General features: G+C 41.0%; 1 protein-coding gene across 3 annotated transcripts in view; it reads left to right on the forward strand.

Annotated features, from left to right (window-relative positions):
* The first annotated feature begins 833 nt into the window (after positions 1 to 833).
* CCDC149 (coiled-coil domain containing 149) overlaps positions 834 to 27,568 on the forward strand; it is a 55,103-nt gene continuing 28,368 nt past the window's right edge. For 2 of the 3 annotated variants that reach the window (XM_054203407.1, XM_054203408.1), the window contains exons 1-4: positions 834 to 972; positions 10,079 to 10,240; positions 10,779 to 10,817; positions 23,288 to 23,395. In XM_054203407.1, coding sequence (XP_054059382.1) covers positions 925 to 972; positions 10,079 to 10,240; positions 10,779 to 10,817; positions 23,288 to 23,395 — 357 coding nt within the window. In that variant the 5' untranslated portion in view covers positions 834 to 924. Of the gene's footprint in view, positions 973 to 1,276; positions 1,642 to 10,078; positions 10,241 to 10,778; positions 10,818 to 23,287; positions 23,396 to 27,568 lie in introns of those variants that run through there. The other variant, XM_054203409.1, reaches the window with a different exon arrangement.

Genomic DNA, 27,568 nt, shown 5'->3' on the forward strand with positions numbered 1-27,568 from the left:
TCCAGCTCTGGAGCCCTCTGCACTGGAAAGGCATGGACCTGTTGGAGCGTGTCCAGAGGAGGGCCACAAAAATGACCAGAGGGCTGGAGCGCCTCTCCTGTGAGGACAGGCTGAGAGAGTTGGGGTTGTTCAGCCTGGAGAAGAGAAGACTCCGGGGAGACCTTATTGCAGCCTTTCAATATATAAAAGGGGCCTACAAGAAAGATGGGAGAGACTTTTTACAAGGCCTGTAGGGACAAGGAGAAACAGTTTTAAACTGGAAAAGGGTAAATTTAGACTGGACTTAAGGCAAAAAATTTTTATGGTGAGGGCGAGATGCTGGAACAGGTTGCCCAGTTGGATGCCCCATCCCTGGAAGCGTTCAACACCAGGCTGGATGGGGCTTTGAGCAACCTGGTCCAGTGAGAGGTGTCCCTGGGTTAGAACTAGGTGATCTTTAAGGTCCCTTCCAACCCAAACCATTCTGGGATTGTATATAGAAGTCTGTATTGCAGTACAGATGCAATACCCTGATGCCCGTCCCCTCATTGACGGCTCTAGCAGTATGTCTGGCTGTTCAGTGGCTGTGGTGACAGACCGCAGGGGTTCTTTAGGATGACCACATAAGGAGAGGAAGACCCTTCTCTGGCCAACACACCTAGACACCTCTGCAGGGCCCTGGGCAGGCGCCCTCCCGCCCGGCCACCGCGGCCCTGCCCGCAAACTTCGCCGTGTGGAGGCTGCTGGGGCCCGGCAGAGGCGCCCTAGGCCGCGGGCCGTGACCCGCCGCCCCGGGCCCGGCTCCGGCAGGCCCGTGCCCAGGACGCCGCTGGGCGGCCGCCGCCGGGCGGCAAGAGGCGGCCGCAGGCCCCGCCTCTCCCCGCAGGCTCCTCGGCGGAAGGCCGGGGCGGGCGGAGCCGCTCTCCGCCGCGGCCCGCCGGAGCCATGAGCTCCCACCGCAGCGAGAGCGACTGGCAGGGGCTGGTGAGCGAGGTGAGGCGGCGAAGCCGGGGGCAGGCGCCGGGCCGGGGCGCCCAGCCTCCCGCGGCGCGGCCTGGACGCCGGGCACCGGCCCTCCCAGGGCCGCCGGGGCAGAGGGACGGGCGGGGGTGGGGGCGGTCCCCTGCTGCCGCCGCGCCGGGGCGAGGGGCACAGCCGGCGGGAGGGGACCCCGGCCCGGGGCCGACAGAGGCCCCGACCTCCGCGGCTGGGGCAGCGGCAGGGGGGCATCGAAGTGTCGGCTGGCGAGGCTGAGCTGTGCGGCGCCGACCCCCTGCACGGCCGCTAAATAGCAGGGACGAGTGCCTGCGAGCCTCTGGCCTCCATCAACCGCCCTGTGGCCGCCGTTGGTTTGCGGTGGCCGGGGACTCGCCCGCGGCCGTGGCCCCCGGGCCCTGGCCCCGCTGCCGGCTGTGAGGGCGGGCAGGCGGCGGGGGACAGCCCTGCCCCGGCGGGTCCCCTCCTCAGGCACAGGCTTTGTGTTCTTTCCTCACTGCAGTCACGAGTGAAAGGGGTTTGACACCCACGGTGTCCTGAGTGCAGTCTGGTAATAGGGTAGGGGGACCATGAGCTTCAACAGGTAGAGGGAGGATTTTCAGTAGGCAAGAGCAGAAAATTTTATTACCTTCTACGACCACATTAAAAGATCCACAGCATTTACAGGTACGCATTTTCCTGTAACGACTTGAGGTCAGTGTTCTTTAAAGGAATATCATCAAAGTTAAGGCTGTTTAACAGGCAAAGCCATAAAGTTTGAAGTAGGTTGGAATGACGATTTTTACATTGCATTCTTGAGTTGCGTTAATTTTGCATGACTATAAAAATAGTATTTCTATGTTTACAGCCCGCAAACAAAACTTCTGTGCAAATGGCATGGGCCTAGATCAACCTGACCGAGTCTTCTGCCCTAAAGTACAATTCACACTGGTGAAATCCTCTGATTTCAGGAGGGCTTTGCCTCCATTATATTAAGTGAGCGTGGCTTGAAGCCCTGAGCTGTCAAAAAGATGCATGAATTCAGGGTCCTGAACTTGTCACTTCTCCCAGTGATTTCAGTGGGAGTTTGTGTGGGCCTAGATCGGTGCTAGTACAGTACGTCCAGAATTGGAGTCTACCTGTGCGCAGAGTGCTTGGAAGCACACAAACTAATCCAGAAGAAAGTGAAAAGTATGCTTTCAGGAGCATCCTGCTTGTGCGGCATTGCATCTGATATCTTGTTTGCCAAATGGAGTTTTATTTGGGGGCAGGGGTGGTGTCACATGGTGGGGAAGGGTAAGAGAGAGAAACAATTCACGAGGTGTGTTCAAAGGAAATGTCCCTATTTTTGGCTTTTAAAACTTATCTAGAATTGCTTTGGAACTTTTTTACTTTTGATATGATTTTACCTGGAAACTCAATCCTGAAATAGAACACTTATTTCTGGTTTAGGGGCTTCTTGATTGTAGTGAAGTTTAATGACTGTGCTAAGCTACATTCTTGCAAATACTTAGGTATACATATAATTTTATTTTTTTTCAGGAACTATTAGGAGCCTAGTGATTTATATTCCATTTTTCCTTCCTTTCTCTCTGTTCCCAGAGCAGGCTTGCAGCCTGTTTTTCTGTATGAAGTCTGTAGCACATGCTGTCAGGGTATAGACTTCCCCCTTTTGCCTTCCCCTTCCTTTGGCTATTGTGATTAACTTTGTGCGATTTACCCATTAACTCCAACATCCTAATGGGTCTGTGAGAAAGTGGCTCTAACTTCTGAGGTAACTTGTAATAATTTTTTCCAGTTTCCTGTATCCCTTAGTGGTACAGAACTTCTCCAGGCCTCTCAGCTTCAGTGCTAGGTAATTTTTGTTCCCTACACATTTCGTAGGTACTTTGAAGTGCTTTCAAAATGTGAGATAACACAGGCAATAAAAGACATGGTAGCTCTAAACAAACACTTTCACATTGCTGATGCTGGGCAGTTAAAATATAGAATGGAGTTCAAAATCTTGGTATAAAAGACCAGAAGCTGATGGGCTCAGATCCATGGTCACATTCTTTTTCATTTCCACAGTCTCAGTCCTCCAAATTTGAAAGACAGAAGTAATTGAAATACTCATCAAAGCAAATGTAATATTTTTAAAAGTCTGATATTTTTAAAAGTCTGGTAGGATGTATTTTTGGTCCTTATATATAGACATACACAAACATTTGTGTACACAGACCTTTTTGTAGTTTGGTTTTTCATTCTTCATTAGATAAAAAGAATGCTTGTTTTTTTTTTAGGTGTGTTCCAGTCTCTTTCTGTGTTTACTCTTTTTTTCCCTTTTTACTTGTGTTCCATTTCAGTGCCTTTTCCCTGTACTCTTTCACACATCTTTCTCTGCTTTTATTATGCTCATCACTAACTTCTTTCTTGTTCTTTTGCTTCCATGTTTGTGTATTTTTCCACTTTAGAGCCACATGCGTTTGGGGCCTAGTGTGCACCTGGTACTCTGAACAATCTTTGCACCATGTGTACCTTGAACATTCTTTAAGCTAATTCTAAATAGAATGACGTAGGAAGGAATACTGGGACAAAGCCAACTTAGCAAACACTGAAGGAGCAGAAAGAGTCATTATTTCCACTGATAATCTTACCAACTGAATACAAAAGAACAAGCTTCAGGAGTGAGAATCCACATAAATTTTGCCCGTTCTTAAGCTGAGTTCAAGTATTGACAATGGATGAATACATATATAAAAAGTAAAGTACTCTGTTGGGTTAACACAGAATTTTTTCTTGGAGTCTGGGTTTTTGTCTTAACATTTACCTCACTGAATGACCCATGTTTAGGGTATTTAAAAGCCTGTGTAAAGCTGTAGGATGAAGACCTGGTCAATAACTGCTTGTTTGACACAAGTGAAACTGAACCATAGCATGAACTTTCTTGCTGGCTGGACTGAGATGGTGGCCTAAGTCTTCCAGAAACAAATGATCTTCATAAATCTCAAAATACTATCCCAAGAGTATGGCCTATTCCTTTGAACAAGCTTTTGAATGTCTTTTATTAAAAAAAAAAAAGAAAAATCCTTGCTGTAAACAAAATACGTTTCCTACCTGCAAGAGGATGTAAAGAGGAAAGTGTGACAGTTATTAGTTGCTTTGCAGCGTGCCCTGCTAGAAAGCAATCACAGAAAGGTGGTTATACAGTACTCTTCACTCAAGAGAATAGAATTATTGAAAATCATTTTCATCACCAGGGTCTTGGTTGCAGAGTTTTGTTTGTTTGATTCTAAGTGTTTTTAAATGTCTGTACTTATTTCTCAGCCTGACGACAGTGTTTATGGGTATGCTACGCTGTTGACTTACACAAACTCATGTGAGTCAGCTGAGTTAGTGGCTCAGTTTTCCTGTCTTGATAAGGGAGATGAAAAATAACTAAATCTCATGAATACAAATTAAAACCACAATATATGAACTTTGTTCAAGGGTAGTTGGGGGCTGCTTTTTGAAAGGCTGTAGAAGCTTCCAACCATGTTCTGCTGTGGAGAAGGGTGTGATTTCACTTTTTGCCTGAATCCCGTGTAATCTGTCTTGGAATCATTTGATCTGAGGACGGATGACAGAATCAGGGATGGAGAAAGTAGTAGGTGGTAGCATGATTTTGGGGCGGTGGGATGAGTTGAACAGTACTGGACATCATGTGTGGTAGGGAAAGAACACTTTTATGTAATCTGCAGTACCACCTCTGTCCTTGCTTTAGAGAGCTGACTTCTACAAGTTCAGCCTCCTTTCTGCTGCAGTCAGTGAGTGTGCTTCCATTCACTTCATTGAGAGTTGGCACCAGTCCTAATTTAATACTGCTTGGAGAACGTGTACTTTTGATGGTGTTTTCCAATGGAAGCAAGAAAGGTTTCCTAGGAAACCCTTAAGACTAGAGTGGTTGTCCTCTGTCCTTTCTGCTAGCTTCTCCCTCGGATTTGCCAACTTATTAAATCCAATGTCAAAACGCTTCTCTTTTCCTTGTCACCTCCCACACATTAGAGCATTTACTCTGTGCTATTTACAGCTACTCATATGTGACTGAGCCTCCTAAAATTAGTTTGAAGAAATTTAGTCTCCATTTAATTTGTCATTCTCAAGAGGCTATTTCTTGATTATTAACTGTGTATGGTCTTCGGCAATACAGAAGGAAGTGATATGCTTGTGCTCTTGAGCTCCCTTGCCTAGGAACTGCCAACCTAACACTTGGAGAAAGAGTTTTGGGGAATTATTTATCGAACGTGTGACTATTGAGCGGTAGTTCTAGTTGAAATAGCTAAATGTTCCAGACATGAATTCTGAATAAGAGTGAGAAACCTAACCTGCTTGTAGTTGGCAGAGCATACCCTTCCCATTAGTTGCACAATCTTTTTTTTATGTGGACAAGAGAGAAGAGGAAGGAAAATTAGTGAGATTTTCATGTTTATAATAATCTCTCTAACTTTCTGTTATGTTGCCTTTTCAAACAGGATATGAAATGTAATTCACCAAACCTACATGAGGGGACCTGACAGGCTTTGAAGCCACTAATTTCAGAGCTTTTCTAAATGTGGGCAAATGCCAGTGGCTGTAGGGAAGAACAAAGTGGAGCGGATGCTCTGAGGTCCCTAGGTGATTGGGTTGGCATCGTAATGGCTTTGTCATTTGGAAAAGGAAGTGGAAATGCTAAAGGAGTTGGCATTGTGACTTAACTGCTCTCCAAAGTTCTCGGGACCTATGGGAGAGGTGCTACGGAGACCTGCATGCTGGGGTTTTCAGGCAACCAAACAAGTGTTTTCTTCTCATGTTTCCATGTTCCAGATTGGACTAAGGTACATACAGCAATGGTAAAGAGCAAACACAGAGAAATTAATCACGTAATTCAATGCATACAAAACTTTTAAGGGCTGGGCTGCCTTGCAAAATAGTGTTATTTTGACTAATCAAATCAAATGATGGTAATTCTTAAGTGACCAGTGAAGATGATGTGGTGTAATATTATCATCAAGACAAGACATGGTGTTCTGGGGAGCTGCTTATATCGCTTAGATCATCAGTGAATGATACCAGCCTGATGTGTGTTTCAGCAGTCAGGAGGTAGCTGGTGAAGCAAGTGCTGGGCAGCAGGAAAAGCAGAGCTGGTATTGCAGGATAAAACCAAGGACACTGCATTGTCTCGGGTTTTATCAGAGATGAGGACATGAGATGAGATGGCAGGCAAATGGCCAGTAATTGTGTATTTCTCAGGCTTTTGAGAGCTTGACTCTTTCAGGTAAGTTGAACAGTTTAATCTGAAGTCAAGGGCAGCAACATCACTGAAACACAGTCAACGAGCACCCCAAATAGTGATGGTACAATGCATTTTGTGACTCTTCAGTTTGTCATTGGCACAACAAAATTGCCTTCAAGAGTACCGTGAGGAGAAATTTGATAAAACTCCAGACAGTTCAATAGCAGCTGGATCTCTCCAAAAGGTGGTGAGTAGGATTCGTGGTTTCTCTGAGAGCATGGTGGACAATAGGGCTTCCAGGCCCTCGTACAATGTGGTGGCCCATCAGCATTTGGGAGAATGCTAGGTCCTGGAATGTTGAGAGAACACAGGATGTGATCCACAGTGATTCCAAAGCACAGTTTGGAGATAGTATCTCTACTTTTACCCTCAGAAAATTAGGTATTTTCCTCTTGGCACTAATTGCCATAAAATACCCAAGTATAGGCCAGTAATTTGTACAAATTTAAAATAAATTATTTTGTGATAGGAATTTGGTGTGTTTGTTGGTTTAAAAAAAGAAAGTCTAAAACCTTGACAGTGTCCCAGCTTCATCAGATTATTAGACCATGTCTACGGCGTCGTTAATGAGATCTATCCAGATTTGTCACTAAAAATAGCAATGGACAAATACAAAGTGTTTGATGTAGAGGGTCACCTTGGAGCAGTTACACTCTCCTGTAATGTCAGTCTCTTTTTACTCAATTTCACTAAAGTAGTTATCTGGCTGTAAAGCAGTTCAGGCAGTAATGTAGGATGTCATATATATTCCTTTAATTATTATGATCTTCCTTGTAGCAATTATAATTTGCTTTATTGCAGATAACAGTAAATTGGTAGATAAAAGTCACTAGACAGATATGAAAAGTTGTACTCTGTAGCTTTGAGATTGAAAGTGTAGCAGCTGGTTCTTGGTTAACTTTGTTTTTTAAACTTAAGATTCTTTTGGAACATCAATTAAAAAGAAACAAAAGATAATAAGAATATTTCATAGTAACTGTAGCGCATAACAGAATTCACTTCTTTCTCTCACTAATAGTATGTGAGACATAGGCTTTTTCCTTCAATTGCAGAGGAAGAAATCTCTGTATCAATGCCAGAAGCATCTATTGAATGCTTTTGCTCAAACTATATGAGAAAATTTTTCTTATTGCTTGCATTGCTCCAAAAAGACTGTTAAACTCCTATGTTCCTTTTGACAGCATACCAATTTTGCTGCACTTATTTGTCTATATATGGGAAAATGGGTGGGACTCAGTTGTTTCCCTGAGTAGAATTCATTTCTGGTGTACAGTTGTTAGGTCAGTTTATGGCCATTATTTTTTTTAACATTCAGAGTCACATATATTGAATAACCTCTTTGAGGTCTGTCTTTGTATAATTTGTTTTTCCTTGGTAATGGGAATTTGAAACACAGCTCTGTCAAATAATCAAATTCCACAGAAATGCTCTGGCTTTATTGTTTCTTGTACCATAAGCCCATGGAAACAAATTACTATACGTTATTACTATTTTTATCCCATTTATTTGGGAAAGTCAATATATGCAAAAGGTAAAAATGGCTTCAAAAAGTCTTCTAGGTGGTCACTTTTACAGTAAAATCCAAACAGTACATTGATGAGAGATGCCAAGCCCCTTCCTTCTGTATGGCAGATCATCAGTATATCAGTCATCAAGTATAAATATACTTTAAACAAGGATGAGGTCATTATTCCTTTTCACTTAGACCCTGAACACAACTGTCCCCACAATCTGTTTATGGTTCATTATCCTCAACCTAACAGATAACGGACAATTCCCTTGCCCCCACCAATGCTGCTGTGAAAGGTAAAGCCTTCTTTTGTGCTTTGAGTGTGTCCTTTGTGGAGAGCTGTGACTCATGGCAGAAGCAAGATTTGTTTGGCATTCGGTCTGCATTTCCTGCCTGATAAGTATAATTTTTTTTATAGCCATATCCACATGCTCCAGTTGGCTTCCGACTCTCTCGTACACTGTTCCGTACACCAGCACTTGTGGCAAGTCTGGGAGGCACCTGCTGGTGGTGTGGGTGTCCTAAGGCAGATGTTTGGCTTTGCTCCCCTCCCACTGTGTACATTGTATAGGCTGTTCTGTACCACGTAGGTGGTGTCTGGATGGGCCAGCTTCATTCTTCCTGGTGGTTAAAGGAGCAGGACAGGCTACTCGGTTCAGGGGTTTTGGGCTGTTGGTTTTTTTAAAGTGATTGTGAGGTTTGCTTTTACTCATTTTTACTTGCAATTATTGTATCAGGTTGTTAGCATTCAAAAACAATTTAGTGAAGCATATTTTAGAATTGACTAAGACATGAGACGAAACTGGGAAAAAAAGAAGAGAGATTGGAGATTGTCAGAGGCAAATCTTTCCCTGTAAGGAAAGGAATTATTTTTTCAAGTTCGAAGCAATTTACCATGTCACTACAATCACTTGCTGACAATATTAAAGTTTAGCTTCTAATACCTTTCAGTCCTTTATCGGGGACTTGACATTTGTGTAAGGTATCAGTAAGGACATAAGTACATAGGTACAGTTGCCTTTGTTGATGCCAAGGCATCATAATCCAGAAAATTTATGGCAGGATTTCAACTTCAGTATTGCCAGAAATAAAATTAATCCAAGGTGGAAGTGTCCTTTTTGAGAGTTCAGATCCTTCTTGGAATTGGTTTTCTCATTCTCTTCCGGCTTTTTTGCAACTAAGTGTTTACCATTTTTGTAAAATGTTGGCTGTACTAATATACCAAACTCACTTTTCCCTTTCTCATTGACTTGAAATTGAGGTTAACAAAGTCAGTTCCAAGCAAGTAGTACATACGAGTGTCCCAAAGAACAGCACTGACTTGAACAGTATGGAAATGCTGATGCTCTTGCTTTGTGCAAGAGCCCATAATGACAAAGTATTCTTGTCAGAGTATATAATGAAACTATAAATTGTTTTCATGACTGCTGTGATATTTGGTCTCTTGCAGAGCACATTCAGAAAGTATTTAGTGCCACGTCTTATGTGAGTAACATCACAAATAGAAATATATGCTTTAGCATGAGCAGTGTCAAGTAATGGGTAAGAAGAATCTGCTGATTGAACATCACATTAAGTGAAAAAAGTTGCTTGAAACTTCTGATAGGTAAGTTCAGGCACTGCAGGAAAGGAAGACATACACGTTACTATCTCTTCCTCCCAGTGGGGAAGGGCAGTGAAGCAGATCAGACTAATGCAGAACAGCTAAGATTTGCAAGTTCTGCTTTGCTTTGTGCCTGAGCCCTATGCTTCATAGGCAGAGGCTGGAGGGGAAGGCTCACCTCTGCCTCCTCTGCCTTCCCTCCCCATTCAGGTGTTTGCAATATTCCTGCATTATTTCCCATTCTTTTAACTCAACAAGCACATGTGTATAATATCACTGCAGAAATAGTTTTTTTACCCATGTGGGTAGGGTATCACACTGTAATTGTTTCAGACTCAAGGTAAATTTTGGTTGTCACTCATGCGAGCCCTTCTGCTGTAGTTTCACTGCCCTGGTGGAAGACTCCCCCCAGAGGACATTGCTGGGAGCAGGGAGGAGGAGGAAAGAAGGGGAAATGAGGTGGGAAATGCTGGTTGCTACCTGAGAGCTGGCTATTGTAGACACAAGTAGAAAAGGGACACAAGTTACAAATGGATTTCAGGCTTCTGATACAACAGATTTCTTTCCTGTGATTAATAAGCTAAGACAACTTGCAGCAGACTTTGATCTTGTGCAGGGAGCCTTCCTCCATCTTTTCAGAGAAAGACTTGAGCCTCTTGAATACAGTACTGGTTGTGGTAGAAAAGCCTTGTTACAATTATGGTGTTTTTTTCTTCTGCAGTATCTGGTGTGCAAAAGGAAGCTCGAAAGTAAAAAGGAGGCATTACTAATCCTTTCCAAAGAGCTGGACACCTGTCAACAAGAAAGAGACCAGTACAAGCTTATGGCCAACCAGTTGCGGGAACGACACCAGTCTCTGAAAAAGAAGTACCGGGAACTGATTGTAGGTTGTTCTTTATGAATACTCTATAACTGGGTGACAAGGGTGAACCTCCAAAAAAATGGAAAGAAGTCCATGACGACTCCTGTAAAAATGTTTAGGTACTTGTTTACAGTAGTCCTTCAGTTGTACAGCCCTGATCGTATTATTCCTCATTTGTTCCGCATTGATGAGGTAGTACCTGTTATATAAGACACAGAAAGACAGTGCGTGCTCTGAGGAAATTAGTTTCAGTCATAATTTCATTTAAAAACTGACTGCAGTATTATTATTCCACAGCAACTTAATGTACTGTTATGAAAAATAATGCAACATAAATTTGTAATAACTTGCTGTTCTAGAAATGTAAACAAATCTTCAGCCTCAGACAAATTTTTGAGTTGAAATTAATATTACTGGTATTAATCAAGATGCAGTATTTTAGAAACAATTTTGATAACAGTTTAGCTAAAATACATGTTTTAAAGTTTGATCCACAAAGTTAATATGGTTGCTGGCTTGAGAAATAAGTTGCAAATAAAATATGTCCATTTATTTGTAGGATGGGGATCCATCCCTTCCACCTGAAAAGAGGAAACAGGTAGGATTTATTTTTCAGTTGGTGTTATTTATCTGCTACAAAATTACTTTGCAAAAATGTGAAAATATTAGCTAAGAAATCTGGTAAAAAGCAAGCTTTTCTGTCTATTGAAAAGCTCAGTCTAAACTGTGGCTGCTTGTGCTTTTGTCTGAACATGTTTCGCTCTAAAATATCTGAACCATCATTAATTAGAATATATGGCTATTGCTTTTAAACTCCCCTGAGACTGAAATTGGTCAGTGTACGGAGACTTGAGATTGTTCACCTTGTTTATCCTTCTTGTATTGAGTCGTAAAATGCGTTTGTGACAGGACTTCTCATACTTAAAAGCAATCTGGGAATGCATTGTCTTCATTCCATAATTGTTAATTTATTGTTGTGAGTACTGATTTCCATTAGGTACTCTCACAGGTCACTTAGGCTCTATGAGTTATAAATGGTAGAACAATGGTAATTGCATTTTATGGTTCCCCTGAAAAACTTTTTGCCTGCTCGCTTTTTTTTTTTTTGTTCCTGGAGATCCACGTAGTATGTCCCTGTTGTGAAGTGCGTGTTGTCACATCCTAAAATTATCTTAATTTTTAGAGAAAAATGGCACCCAAAACACCACGTTTGAGCAGGGAGAGGAGGAGAACCCAAAAGAACAAAAATTGTTACTGTAATTGACAGTTCTGAACGTCTTTTAACCGTGTTTAAAACATGGTTATTGCATTCTCTTAATGGGTCAGAAGTTTTACTCATTATGCTTTCCCTGGGAGTTTGCATGTAGTTCCTGCTATTTTCTTAAGGCTTTAGGGACTTAGGGTTTTGGTTGTTTTAAACTAAACTTTCAGATGCAATGTAATTACTCCTTCAGGCACGTAAACAAGTAGCTGCCAAGAAGTCAGTGACTCAGTGTAGAATCATTTAACTTCTTCAATATTTAGCATAATTTATTTGAAATTCTGTTATTTCAACAAAGTTCTAATAAAAGTTTATGACCAGATAAGTTTGTGCATTCTGACTGCTAAAACTGGAGCTGAGGAATATACAATTAGAAGGACAAAACCCAATGCACTATATGGGTCATTACAGAGATAAGTAGGAAGGGATGCCATCCCATGGATGTTGTTCTAATTCCTCTTCCATCTTTGAAAACAAATAAATCTGACACTTGTTTCTAAAATAATAGCAAAATTTAGTCTAAATTCAGAAGCTGCAATTATATTAAGTTTTGGCAAATCGTACTGTGGTGAGTGCCTGGAAAGTCATTTAATAATCTAGCTAAGGGTCTTTTTTCTGAGGAAGTTACATATTCACGCTAGGTAACAGTGAAAGAAAGAAAATCTTGTTCTCAAATGGGGTCATTTATAGATCTCCCCCAAGGACAATATATACTTTAGGTTGTACAGTAATAGGCTGTTAGTGCACTTCTTGAGTTTTCATTTTCCCGAGAAGTGTGTCTGTTGCATACAAGGTGGATAATCTGGAGTAGTTAGGGCAACCTTTCTAAAGAAGAGTATAGTTTTGATTTGAGAAATACATTGAAGAATAATAAAGCAAAGTTATGAATATTTCTCCATTATTCATGCACGTATGTTTCTTAGCATTTTCTCATCTAAGAAAGAGTGAAGTTCTCTATGCTCTTTCGGACTTTTTCCATCGCCTTTTTGCCCAGAAGCCTAGTTGCCTGCTGGGAGAAGTTTGTGACCTCACTCACTCATTTTATAAAAACAGAGACCCTGATCCTATAATGAATTTTGTGTGACGCAAAAGTGCATGCTGTTCTCGTGGTCAGAAATGAGATAAAAAAATGATATGCTGAACAATTTGCTGTTACATTTCTTTACCGTAACTGAGAAATCATTGTTGAAATTGCAATCTAGAACCTTAAATGTAATAGGTGGGTTGGAATTGCTACTTTCTTCTCCTTCATCTCTTCATTTTTCACCTTTATTATCAATTACGCTTTGTGACTTCTTAAAATATCTTGTTTTCACAACGTGCCTTCTCTCCTTGTTTTGCAACACAGAATTTTCATGGTTTGTATGGAAATACCATGTAACCAGGCAATTTCTATCAGGAAGCAGTTAACTCAGAATTTGGTTTTGTAAAATTGGTGTTACTTAAAGGTGTCTTCATGTGCAGTGCTCTGCAGTGTTTTCCCTCTCAAAGCTGTGTGTGCAGTGATACGCATCTCTGACATAATCCAAAGATTGCTCTGTGTGTATTCACTTCTGCTGACCAACAAAAGCGGGAAATAAGAAACTGTGCTACTGAAACCTCTTTTCCTGCAGTAAGTGTTTTACCATTAGTGTTGTTATCGCAGCCTGTGAGCTGTCAGTGCTTTCCTGGCCCCTCTTACCAAACATTCACAATTAAATGTTGCGGTTGAAGATAGTTTTATAGTGTCTTGTGCGGTCAGGTGTAAGGTAGTTTTTGGATAAGTTAACGGAAGGGTGAAATGTTTCAGGAGGATAGGAATAACGAAGAGTTGATTTTAATGTTAAAATTCACCAGAGATGGTAAAGAATAGACACTTCCCATTTTGAAAGGCATGTTAAAATGTTGCTCTGTCTACAGAGCCTCTGTTGTGCATCCTATATAAATAGAAATTCTACCGTTCTGCAGTGGTATATGCATCTGCTGCGATACAGAACTTTTTAATGACAAATACTGGCTATCTCTTGGACAGTGTTGCCATACTAGGAAACTTAAAGAAAAAAACATAGATGGGATTTCTAGCTTTATTTATACTGACTATTATTTTCATCTATATTGCTTGTATTTTCGGTATAACTTCAGTTTGGGAGAAGCTTTGTCATTGAAATAACAGATCAGTGAATCCTTGACCTTCTATATGAAATGGAAGTTCTTTTAATACAAGTGAGTTCCTTTGAATAAACAAAGGTGAAGTAAAATGCATGATTAGGAAAATGACTGTGCTGGACCACACTCCTAAATATGCTTTGCTTAATTTCATCTCGTGAGACCACTCAGTTGGAGATAATGGGTTTGCAGTGGGGCTGTGTGTCTTGAATAAAGCCACAATGCATATGTTCACTGGTGAGGGCTTATATTTGTATTTTAAATATATGAGGAATCAAATTAAATGGAGCTAAACATCACAAGATCACAGAATGGTTGAGGTGGGAAGGCAGATCAACTAGTCCAATCACACTGCTCAAGCAGGGCCACCTAGAGCAGGTTGCCCAGGACCGTCTCCAGTCAGGTTTTGAATATCTGCAAGAATGGAGACTCCACTGCCTCTCTGAGCAGCCTGTTCCAGTGTTTGACCACTTTCATAGTAAAAAAGGGGGAGGGGTGCTCTTCAGATACCTGCAGGTATGGGGCTGGCTAAAGTTCCACAAGAGGACTAGGGCCTGTGAACATGAAGCTTCTTCCAGTTGTGTGAAGAAGGCCTCATCTACTACTTCCTGATCAGGAGATCTGTAGCAGATACCCAGTACAACAGCATGCGTGTTGATCTGCCCACTAGTCTTGACCCAAAAGCTCTCAACTGACTCCTAACCTGTCCCAAGGCAGAGCTCCATGCATTCCAGCAACTCTGTCACGTAAAGGGCAGCACCCCTCATCGCCTTCCTGCTGTCCTTCCTAAAGAGCCTGTATTCCTCCATCACAGCACTCCACTTGTGTGAGCTATCCCACCATTTCTGCATGATCCCCATGAGATTGCAGCCCTGTAACTGAACACAGTCTTTGAACTCCTCCTGTTTGTTCCCCATGCTGCGTAAGTTAGAGTACAGGCCTCGGAGGGGCATCCAAGTGTGCCAAGTTCCACAGTACAGGCTTCAGAGCTTTCCCCACAAGGCTGATCTTCAGGCATTTACTTCTTTATGTGCCTGTGCTCAAAGGAATTAAACTTCAGCTCAGTTGCTTTGTGAATTGCTATGTCCCTTCTCTTCCCATCACCCCAGGGTCTTGGCTTACCTACCCTATCCCAAGTCTCCTTTTTCCCTCCCACATAATTTCTAGTTTAGAGCTTTCCTTCTGAAGTCGGACAGCCTATTGGCAAAGATACTTTTGCCTCATGTAGTCAAGTGGATCTTGTGTCTTCCAAGCAGTTGTTGAGCCTTAGAGAGGGTCCCATGGTCATAGAACCCTCTTTGAGGCTCCTAATAATGAGCCTCATGACGCAATGATGACATAGTCGTACTGTATAGCACAGCTTGATAGCTACTCTTTTTGCCAGGCAAAAAGTCTCATCAGAGAAACTGTGCATCTTTCCTGAAGGTCGCAGCCCTTAACTCTGTTATAGTTATTAGTGGGTGTTCCAAGGTGATTCATTCAAACCAAGACTCTGACTGCCTCAGTGATCATTGACATCACAGCAGCATGCTACCCACTCATCGAGACATTGGTCAGGCAGCTTAACTTCCACTAATGAATAAATTCATGAGTGTGGCATTTTGGGGAAGCAGAACATCAGAAGGAGCAGAGGTTCCAAACAGAAGTGTGTTGTGACATACCACAAATGGACTCATTTTGATCCCATTCACTTCCACTCTCAGCTTCTAGCTTAACATACTCAGCTGTCACAATTCCCTTTCGAAACAAACTTCAGGGATTACCTTATGACAGTTTTTGACGTCATCAGCAAAGATGATGAGTGTGACTATAGTGTGACTATTTCTTGTTAATTAATGAATTTGGGAAGTTTTGCTAGTCTTGTGCTAAGGCATGAAAGCTGCCCTATGAGATAAATGAGATGAGAGCCCTATGAGAGAAAATCTTCAGATAAAATACACTACAGGGTAAGTATTTATCTCACAAAGGTTCTGTGAAGATTGATGTGATTTCCCCCTCTCTTCAGAGGGTTTGAAGATGAAAACCACTATGCATGTGCCAAACTTAGACCTGTGCGCTTTGCTCTGGTTTGTAGGTGCATGTGTTTGACTCCCATAATGCGAAGTAGCAGATGGAAAACAGTGAGATCGTTTGCCCTTGCAACGCATCAGAGAGCAATATTCCCATGGATTTCAAAACGTGCCTGCTCTGAGAACGTAGCCGATAGAGACATTTTGATTTCTGCACACTGAAATTTGCTGTTCCGTCAATAGGAGCAGGTGGGAGTGTGCAAAACCTAGAACTTCTGAGCCGCTCTAGGAGTCCTGCTTTGTGAAATGACACTGTTGTTTCTTCACCCTTGTAGGTTCTTCAGTAAACATGAGGCTAGGAGAGAAGAAATGCTGATTCTGATAGATTTGGTAGTCCCTCTTTAAAGTTTGGAGTGCTGTTCAGGCCTGATGTGTACAACAACCTCTCCTCTGGTTGCTGCGTCTTACCTTCATGGAATAGAGAGACACTTGTCCGCACCCCTGCACCTGAATGCTCTTAATAAATACTCTATTAGTCAGAACGCTCAAAACGTTTAAGGGATTTTGATTCTTTTTGTGCATTATCTCAAAGTTTAAGTTGTCCTTAAGGTCTTAAAGCAGCTAAAATATTTCTGATAAAACAAGCCAATGAAACAATCTTTTCTTCTAATATAGTAGTCTTTGTATTAGTACAAATTAATCATTTCTCTTTGACTATGTTCATCTGCTGTCAACAAAAAATTGATGCCTATGTGAAGTACGGGAGGGCTGAAGTACCTTATTGAACCTCCACAGTGAAGGAATTTCTGCCAAGTGACTTCTAATGATACTAGTTCATACTGACATCCTCAGTTGCTGGTTATGATGTATATTAAGAAGTTGCTTTGCAAAACCTGGCCTCATAAAGGAGTCTGTAGTTGGTGCTAACCTTATTTTGTTTGTCAGCCTTTGGCAAATGCTCTAGGTCCATCTTGGTGGTGTTTGGTCTTGTTCAAAACTATGCTAATCTAACACACAGAAGACTGGTTAAAAGGAGAGAAAAAAATATTCATTTTACATGTCTACTGCTAAAATGGCATTTTGGTTCTATTAATCAGCTCTATAAAAATTCCGATTGCTGAGTGTCTTGAAGGTATGTGAGCGCGAGCGAGTCTTTCTTGTTTTGTGGAGCCCTGTCAAGTTTTGGCTGGTGTGCTTCTGTGGTGGCATCGCTGCTTGGTTCTCAGAGTGGCAGATACTCAGGGGAGGAGAGGATTTTCTTCTTCTCTTGTTTCATGTCAAGTGACTGCTTGGCAAAGCTTTGATTTTTGCTGTTGTTTTTCTGTGGGGAAATATGACCCATAGTAAGTGTATTTTGTTTAGTATGCCCAGGACCTATAATTTCGTAAGTCTTCCCTACGGGGTTTTTCATCTTGAAGAGAAAAATACAATAATTTTTGCTTTTTATCCTAAGGAAGCTAGTGCTAGGGGAGGTCGTCAGTTCTTCTACCTTGGAGTGAAGAGTGGTAGCTGGTGAGCAAAGCAGGTTTTTCTGCGTTAATTCAGCCATTGCAATCATATGAATGCACTGGAGGAGAAACTGCAATTAAATTTGCTATCAGTCACACCCATCAAGTGTGCTTAATGTTTCATCAAACTTTTCTTTCTGTCAGGCCTATAATTCAGTGTTCTTTGTTTGAATGTGTGACTGAAAGAAACAAAAGACTGTAAACTGCAGTATAGAAATGCTTGTTTGTATTTAAAAATATTTTTAAACTGTAAAGGTATGTTGGAAGTGTCCCCCTCTTCCCCCTTGCCAAATTACTTTTTCAAGCAGTATCTAAAGGCAGAAAGTCCTTTTTTTTAAAATTGTTTTTTTTAAGTGTCGGATAAGATTTATGTGCAAGAGAATTGAGAGCTATATTAAAGACTGTGTTACTATCCATCATTTTTAAAGTGGTGTGAAGAAAAATAACACTGTGTGTATGTGTGGCTAGATTTGCAAAAGTGTTAAAGGAGCCAAATTCAAGGGTAGTGCATAATGCCAGGGATGACTATGTGGAGTTACTTCCCGCTGCCCCCCCTTCTTCTTGGGTCATTGGTCAGTAGTGAGCAAAGATCTGTTGCTGTCAGACAGGTATTCACTGGCTTATGTTAATAAATATTTATAGGTATTCACTGGCTTATGTTAATAAATATTTATAGGTATTTTCCTCAGTAGTTTCCTATGCTCATTTGTAGCCAAAAGTAAGGCTCTCTTCCACCTTCTATCCCAAAAACATTCTTGCAAATTTTAACAAATTCTAAGTGGAAAAGGGTGAGGTCTGTAATCCCATCCCATTGAATCTTTCACTCTCTGATCTGTACTGATTTGTGGTGCTTTTTTTCCCCTATGTAATAAAGGTTGGCACTTCCCACTCAGCACTCTCACATCAATCTTTTTCTCCTTTCTTCCTAGCTTCTGGTGGGATCATTGACTATGATCATGCTTGCTTTTGGTCAGAGGAGAAAGGAATATGGGGACAGTTTCTTATGTCTAGTACCGCAGTGGGGGTTTGGACTGCGCTTGAGCATACTTCCCTGAGAGGTGGTTGGTCACTGGAACAGGCTCCCCAGGGAAGTGGTCACGGCACCAAGTCTGCCAGAGTTCAAGGAGCATCTGGACGATGCCCTTAGTCATATGGTTTAGTTTTAGGTAGTTCTGCGAGGAGCAGGGAGTTGTCCTCGCTGATACTTATGGGTCCCTTCCAACTTTAGATATTCTATAGTTCTATAATACATGCAAGCTTCCCGCGACAGATAGATGTAAAACAAATAGCTTGTCATGCTACAAAAGCTCAAGAATACCTTCTGGAAACTGAATGTTGACAGAGGTGGGTAGACCTCTAGAAAGATTGTCTGGTACGGGGCAGTTAATCGGAGAGTTGAATGAAGCACTATCTGTTATTCAGTATTACAGACAGTTGCATCGAGAGAGGCTAGGAGAAACAAACAAGTTTCCACTGCTGTTGGTTGTTGCAGAGGCAAGACAAGATGAGGCAGCAGAACGGTATAGACCTCTGCATCTTTCTCTCCATTACCCATGGCTCAGAAATCTTTCTTCATCAGTACTTCGTAGTTAGTTTTGAATAGGGTGAGTGAAAGAAGTCTCTGGCAGTTACAGGAGTTTTTTTAAGGCTTCACCTAGAATCAAAAGAAACTGTTGAAGAAGTTGAGTCTAGAGAAGCTGAATTTGGCTAATTTTCAGAGCTGTTCTCTGTTGCACAGGTAAATGATATGAGCGTTATTGTCTGCTGAAGTAACCAGTCTTGAATTTCTAAGTTAATTCTGTGTTTGTTCTATGAATATTGAAAAGAATTTGCCAGGTGGAAAAATGAACTGCCTTTCTCCTTGCATAGATTTCTCCCCTTTCCTCAAAAAAAATACATGCTTACAGGTTCACGAAGCCAGTCCTCCATTGTTAGTTTTATCGTCTTTCAAACATATGCTATGTTTTCTTATATATGCCAAAGAAATGGCACCAAGTTCAGGTGTTGTTCAGTGTATCCTCTTGGCTGGCTCTCCTTAAGCCCAGTAGAGCACTTTTGAAAATCAAATATTTCTCCTTCTATCCACATTTAACCGAGAGTTTTAATGAGATCTTGCCAAAACCTTTAAAACTCGGAACAATCTAAATTATACATTGTATGGAACCTCTAAGCCAGGGAAATGAATAATTGCTGGAGACTACTTCTGTGACATAGCTTGGTTGTTTTAGTTTAACAGAAGTATAATAGAAGCTTTGCATTAAGAAGCAAGTCTATACTTAGCTCATTGTAATGCTCTTAGCATGCTTAAACGAGGCTGTTTTATTTTGGTGTCTAAAATTCTTCATTTCAAGTTTTTTCCAAAATCCCTGTCTTGGGTATAAAGGTTTTTGTCACGTTGTCATTTATATGACTGACAAATAAAATTCAGCATAGAATTGCAATCCCAGAGAAATGGTTTTAAAAGAAATAAATCTGAGCAGGAAGATTTAGTATAGGCATGGTAATGCCTTTCCTGCAGTTACTGGGATCTGGGTTTTAACTACAGACTGCTAGAATCCTGGTGTTGTGTCTGTAAACACTGATTAGTGAGATTGAGTTCTTCCGAGGTGTTGAAATTACATGTGCTATTGCAGCGTTATGAGTTGTTTGAATTCCTCATAAAAAGGGACTTTATAAATAGAAGTGTTTCAGAGAGGTTTGTGCAAATCACGTTCGTTTTAACTAACCGGGTCTGGTGGTTGGATGGCCTTTATTGAAAGTCAGCTTTCTTAAAAAACAAAACAAAACAAATTGCATCTGAGCAGTAGCCACAGATGCTTCAGTTTAAATAGTTTCCTGCAAACATGAGTTCTTTGTTTTCTTTCTTCTAAACAGCCATTAAGAAGTACCCCTCAAAACTATTGAATGTGTTCTGAAGCTCCTTGATTCATTCAATATATGATTGACTATTACATAGTTCTTTAACATATAGAAAAAAAATCATTCTACCAAAGCATACTTGAGGAACATTTTGTGTTGCTTGAATGGTTGCTGACTTGAAAATAAAACTGGAGATAGCTTTATTTTGGCCCTATAATTGGCTACTTACATTTTTTTTGCTATTACGCTCTTTCCCCAAATTATTTATTTGCAGTCTTCAGGTTTATCAGTAGTTTAAAAAAATGCTTTAATCTCTTCTAAAACTGTGGGAAACTTACCTTACTTTCATCTGAACCTTTGATCTCAGAGTACCAGAAGTACAGAAGCTGTAGCAGTGAATTAGGCTTGTTGTTCATCAAGTAGGGTATATCAGTTTCTCGAGTTATTTTTCCCGTTTAAAAGTTTGAAGCTATTGCTATTTTAACCCAAGTGGAATTTGGACCCGGCTTCTTCATATAGTAGCGTACAAAAGTTCCAGTTGATTATAGTGTAGTAGTTTAATAGTCTAATCCTCCAAATGGTCAGATGCATGTATAGCTATGTTCATGTTAATATTCATGTTAATATATTTGGGTTAATAGTTCTCTTAAATATAAAACAGGACATGTGAAAATAGCAGTAGTTAGTAAGCAAGGGAAAAGATTGCAGGAATGGCTATCAGACACCTTGTTGATTTGATAGTGTATGAGTTTTAAAGATAAAACTCACAAAAATATCCTATGAGACTGTCAGGTGGTAGTGAGAATGACTGGGTGAAAGAGCAGGACTGAAAAAGAGAGAAATTCCAAGATAGAGAAATGGGTGAGTTCAAAGAGAAGCATGGCAAGTAGGGAAATTAAAGCTAAACCTAAAATACCAAGAGAGAACTAGGAACAGTCAGTTGATGCATTGGCCTCAAACCCAGGGAGCGTGTGCAAGGGTATCCAAGGTATACTGGCTCAGGAGGCTTTACCAAGTCATGCTTAGAAGATCTGAAAATTCTTTTTTCATTTCTTTTTATACTCTTCAGATTTATGGCAATGGATGATACACCTAGCTGTCCATAGGCAATGTCTCGAAAGGCTGCACGTTATCCACTATGATTGTAACTCTCTTAGAAAAGAGATCTCATTGGTAGGCTTTTCCTGCGCTGGGTCAATGTTTGTGTATTCATGAGATATTTTTAGGGTAAAAATAAATTTATCTGTAGTATTTACCTATTTTCAGGTATCATAGGTAGGGAAGGAAGAGATTGCATTATTTTTTGGTTAGTGGTCAAGCTTATGGAATTTAGTTATAAAAATTATAGACCAGACTGCTCGCCCTGCTAACTTAGTAGGTTAATGGGAATGATAACTTTTGACCTGGATTATTTGGGGGTGGGGTGGGTGTTAGCTTTCACCTCTGTTTTTCTAGAAGTCTATGTACTTGCTAACAACGCAAGTCAGGTCATGTTTGAAGTTTTATGCTACTAGATATCTATGGTTCAGCTCTGTATAGGGGCAGGGACTCCGGCTGGCATCCTCGTTACTGGCTAGGAATCTGCTCTAAACGCTATTAGGTAATATAATTGTATCATAATCATTTATCAGCTGTGCCTTTTGTCCTATTATATGGAAGTTTAAAACTAGTATTTTGGCAACTTTGTATAAATATTGTCAAAGTGCTCTGCATTTTGCTCTTCCCACCAGCCAAGATACCAGAACTAGCGCAGATGTTCTCACCTTGTCTTGTTTGGGGTTTGTGTGCTGTTCTGTGAGTGTCTATGCACACATAGAATCATAGAATGGTTAGAATTGGAAGGGACCTTAAAGATCATCTAGTTCCAACCCCCTGCCATGGGCAGGGACACCTCCCACTAGACCAGGCTGCTCAAAGCCCCATCCAGCCTGGCCTTGAACACTTCCAGGGATGGGGCATCCACAGCTTCCCTGGGCAACCTGATGCAGTGTCTCACTACTCTCACAGTAAAGAATTTCTTCCTAATATCTAATCCAAATCTACCCTCTTCCAGTTTAAAACCATTATTCCTTGTCCTATCACTACTCTCCCTGATACAGAGTCCCTCCTCTTCCTTCCTGTAGGCCCCCTTTGAGTACTGGAAGGCTGCTATTAGGTCTCCCTGGAGCTTCCTCTTCTTCAGGCTGAATGAGCCCAAGTCTCTCAGCCTGTCTTCATAAGAGAGGTGCTCCAGCCCTCTGATCATCTTCATGGCCCTTTTCTGGACTCGCTCCAGCAGGTCCATGTCCTTCTTATGCTGGGGGCTCCAGAGCTGGATGCAGTACTCCAGGTGGGGTCTCAGCAGAGCAGAGTAGAGGGGCAGAATCACCTCCCTTGACCTGCTGGCCACGCTTCTTTTGATGCAGCCCAGGATGCGGTTGGCCTTCTGGGCTGCAAATGCACATTGCCAACTCATGTTGAGCTTCCCATCGACCAAAACCCCCAAGCCCTTCTCCTCAGGGCTGCTGTCAGTCCATTCTCTGCCAAGCCTGTATTTGTGCTTGGGATTGCCCTGACCCACATGCAGGACCTTGCACTTGGCCTTCAGGAGGTTGGCATGGGTCCACATCTCAAGCCTGTCTGGGTCCCTCTGGATAGCATCCCTTCCCTCCAGCGTGTCGACTGCACCACACAGCTTGATGTCATCAGCAAACTTGCTGAGGGTGCACTCAATCCCACTGTCCATGTCTCCGACAAAGATGATAAACAGTACCGATCCGAATACCGACCCCTGAGGGATGCTACTCATCAATGGTTGCCACTTGGTCATGGAGCCATTGACTGCAACTCTTTGAGTGAGGTCATGCAGCCAATTCCTTATCCACCAAGTAGTCCATCCGTCAAATCCATGTCTCGCCAATTTAGAGACAAGGATGTCATGCGGGACAGTGTCAAATGCTTTGCACAAGTCCAGGTAGATGATGTCAGTTGTTCTTCCCTAATCCACACATGCTGTCTTTATTTCCTACTATTAAAGATAAAGGAACCCTGGTGACTTTTTCTTTGTTATCTCTGTAATGAAGGGGAGGGGGGTTGTGTGTGTATGGCTGGACTCGATGATCTCAAAGGTCCTTTCCAACCATGAAGATTCTATGATTCTATGAATGAAGCATGAAGTCTCGGTACCAACAACAATAAAACTAAAGATTCTTTGTTGATAAGGAGTAAGTCTAGGGTTTCTTTTCATCACCACCTACACTTCTCTCCATAAGCACTAATTTCTGATTGATATTTACTCCTTTTCTAGGCAAATCTTGCCCAACTACTGAGTGAGGCTCAAGATCGAAATAAGCATCTTGGAGAAGAGATTAGAGAGCTTCAACAGAGACTGGGAGAAGTACAAGGGGACAATAAGGTATTATAAACTTTTGTTATCAGTAAGTGACATGGAATGTGTAAACTGGGCTGAAGTTTTGCATTTACTTCTTAGGAAAACAAATAAAACAATGAGTTACAGAACTTCTAGAATACTTTGATTACAATAAATGCTCAAAACAGTAGAACAAAAGAAGCTTGTAAAAGATACCAGTAAGTGCAGCTTATTATACATTTTTTAATGCTGCTTTTGCTCTGTTTTCCGTAACTACATATTTTGCACCTAGCCTTGCTTTAATAATCTCAGACTTAGTTTCTTTTTTTTTTTAAATGTATTTTATTAGTGGTATTTCCTCTTAGAAATAAGTACAGATACATGTCTTCATCATGTGATAATTTTCATTTTTTTTGCAATGAAAATGCAAAATTTTAGTAGATGGTAAAACCAGGAGAGGCATAATTTTCCCCTTCAAAAATATGGAGTGGTTGATCACAAATATTAAGCCCTCGTCCCATTACCCTTACATAACCAATTTATTTTATTGCTAAATTTAGCAAGTTATATGGAACATTGCTCAAAATCTGCCATTTGGTATTAATCAAACTCCTGTTGTCTCTGTTAATTGAAATATTTAAACTCAAGCCAAATGTGTGTAACATTCACAGCTGGAGCTGTATGCAAAAGTACATTCAGAGATCAAACTAGTGAGAAGTTGAATTTGAGAGTCGAGGTGGTTAACGAAGTAAAAAATGAAAGAAATAATGAATGATAACTTCCCTCCCTTAACTACAGTTTTAAAGTTACGGGATTTAAAAATCTGATTAAAAATGATGCAACTTTTAATTATTCAGGTGGTTTTCTTCTTTCTATTTAAGTTCATTTTATTTATTTTATTTTAAACATAAGTATATTGTGATAATGCAGTTTTATTCATAGTTTAGCACAAAGGACTTCCTTGAAGGTGTGCAGGGAGCTGGGAAAGGGTCAAGTGAGACCTGAATTTGTAGTATGCATAGCATTCAGTGTAACTCGCTCAAGTCTTCAAGGACCAGCTTTCCCAGTGTTTCTTTTCATTTTGCATGTTATTGTTTGAACTATATTACAGTGTAGAAGACAGTGCTGTGCAGTTCTTCAGTACCAATATTACGCCATGCAGCCTCTCCCAAGCCACTCTTGAACAGATAACGAGGGTTTGTAAGTACAAGCAGAACACAAAGGCAGTAAAACTACAACCTATTCAAATACCAAGGTCATGTACCTATTCTAATTCCTTACAACTATATGATCTTGGTAACAGAGGCTACTTCTTTGTGCTTGAACTGACTTTGTTTAGATTTGCCGTTGCGTGTTAACTTGATATTAGCTGGTCGTCTTTGTGACATCTGTATTCTCAGCGCGAGTTTAAATTCATGCTTCTCATAACGAATGGAAAAATACAAAAAGGGTTATTCTGCCCACCATGCCCCTCTCCAAAAGGTGCAAAATAGTGCATCACTAAATAAAGAGGGGGAGGAAAGAACTGCATCAGACAGGGATTAATTTAGACTAGGTTTTTCATTTTTGGAACACATTCTTCACTTTCCTAGTAGATGAGAAATAGAGCTTATTTTAGAGTCAGGTTGCTGGTTTCTGAAGTGCCTAAAAAAGCATTGCCATCTCTCTGAGGGATTTAACACTCTCCTCCTGTGTCAGATTTTGCTCCCTCCTAGCTTCAGTGATAAAATTCTAGGCTTCTTCCCGAAGCCATTCTGCTCTGCGCATCAGTTCTCCTGTACCGGCAGCTGGGTTACTTCAGGCAGTGGAGTCCAGATAATGCATGGTATATACAAAAACAAAGAACTTTAATAATTTGCTTGTTCTTACATTTTTCCCCTGCATTCTTCTCTCTGCTTTTTCCAAAGTGAGGGAGGGCATCCTGCCCAGCTGGTCTACGTCAACCTTACTTCTGGCAAGAGATGAACAAACAGCTGCTTTTGCAGCAAGTGAAGCTGCTTATGGATGAACAATTCTGCCTGTGTCTGAGCAGGGGTGACTCATGCAGGCTTTGTCACTGAGTGGCAAGAGCTTTGTAGGACTAAAAAAGAAAAAAAAAACTCTTTAAATATCACACATTAGCTCTATTGATAAAGAAATGTTTTGATGGCTTGGCTTGTTTTTCACCGCTTTAATGTTTGCTACTAGAAGCATACGGTCACTTGGATTAGCAAGAAGCCCTTAAACTGGTGACATTTTACTGGTTGTTGAAATGTTAAGTACGTCACCAGTTAGGCAATAACAAATTACTTGCATTTGGTTTAACTGGACTAATTTTTTCCTTTAATTTCAGCTGGAATTTTGTTGGCACAAATAATAAAACTTCTTCAGGCAGTCTCTGGAAGGATTTGTTGCTGCAGTTTGAGAAATACAGTAATAGTTAGACTGCAGCGCTCCAGAAACAGATATCTAAGACTATTTATTTTTATGATTGATCGCAATCTCTTATCAGCTCTGACACATGAAAACTATTCTGTTTATGATAGTTATTTGTAAATCTTTTTCCTTCCTAACATTCTGGCAGCAATGCTTGGAGAACAATTACTGAAACTGAGAAGAAGGTAGTTAGGAAATCTAATTCTCTCTTGTAAAAGGGTGAAAATGGAAAGCATAAGAGAAACTGGAGGCTTCTGGAAGACTAGATGACTCAGTTGCCTTCACTTGAATTCCTACCCACACAAAGAAATGGTTTTGTGAGCTGTTGAGGGCAGTGCTGAGCAAGAAGAAGATACACGGAAAACAATGGCTGCGGTATTACTGACAGTTCATTACTATAAGGCAGACAATCATTCATGCAGCAACAGTGCAAAATGTTAAATGTGGTGTGTATGCTTTGGCAGAATTGGGACTTAAGGTTGCAAATTTGCATAGTTCTGGTCCACTTTTTAAGATTTTTTTTGTAGACAACGTGGTGAAGACAATTGCTGTCAGTGGCAGTGGCTAAACATGATGGTGTCTGTCTTCCGTGAAGAATTTACTGCTTGTGTTGTTTCCATTTTCCTTCTGCATGTTTTATTGATAATCAGGAATGCACAACTTTGGCGTGGGCATTGTCTGTGGAGTCCCAGCCTGCACAGCACGTCTTGCAGTGAAGCCTGTTTGGGGCATTGTGGGGCTGCTACAGAGTTGCTACTTTATGGATAATTATTTTAGCTGACACTGATTAAGAAGAAGGTGTGATATTAAAATAATAAAGACTAGTGGCTTGCAGCAGTGGATTGTTTTGGTTAACAATCTATGGGTCCTTGACAAACAGGCGCTATCTCTGGTAAGGTGCCGTTAATTTTAACCCACCCTGCTGTGGATGCTGTTCACAGAATCCTGAGGGGTAGCATTAACTTATTCTCTAGCTGCAAAATGAAGTTGAGCGGTCCTTTCCTCAGTGGTTTCTGAATGACAGAAATAAAAATACGGCAGCCAGAGGGCAGGTGTATAAAGTTTATAACAAAGCACTAATATATGAAATAAACCCTTAACCCTCTGGCATAACACTTAGTGTCTCTTTGGGTCACAGCATTTTCAGGGAAGATTTTTATAGCAGGTGGTGCTGCCTCATAAGACATTCCCGATGCAGAATTAAAGGACTTGGCCTGTTCTGCCCTGTCAACTCTCTGATTGGCCAACTGTCTGGAAGAAGGGAAGAAGCACTCTGTTGTTTTATGGATTGGTATTTTACTTTATTTTATGTATGTTTATAAAGCCACTTTTACTGTCTTAATTTGGATTTCTGAAGCATTCTTTTCATAAGACTTCATACTTTTTTTTTGGCTTCAAAATTAATAGTAAATAAAGAGTTCTCCATTTATTGGCAGACTGTTTGACCTTGCAAGTAATAATTGCTTGTAGTTGTAATTGCATCGTATGCCTCACCCCCTCCTGGGCTAGAGGAGGGTTGATCATAGTGTGTGAGTCACAGCTCTGATCCAGTTCCCAGCCTGGGGCCGAGCGTTACACCGAAGTTGTGCTCTGCTGCAGGCATTGAAGATGTTGGGAAAGAGTGATTCCCCTTCCCATTTCCAGTTTTTCTGAACAAAATTGAGTCCTCAGAATGTTATTACATTTGTTTCTTCCTGCCTTTCTCACTAGCGAGAGATTTGAGAAGTTCAATTAATCTAGCTGAATTAAATCACATTACCATGCCTTTTGTTCATCAGCCTTTTAGCATTTAAAAAAAACCAA

This window comes from Rissa tridactyla, chromosome 5 (assembly GCF_028500815.1).
Source record: "Rissa tridactyla isolate bRisTri1 chromosome 5, bRisTri1.patW.cur.20221130, whole genome shotgun sequence".
NCBI lineage: Eukaryota > Metazoa > Chordata > Aves > Charadriiformes > Laridae > Rissa > Rissa tridactyla.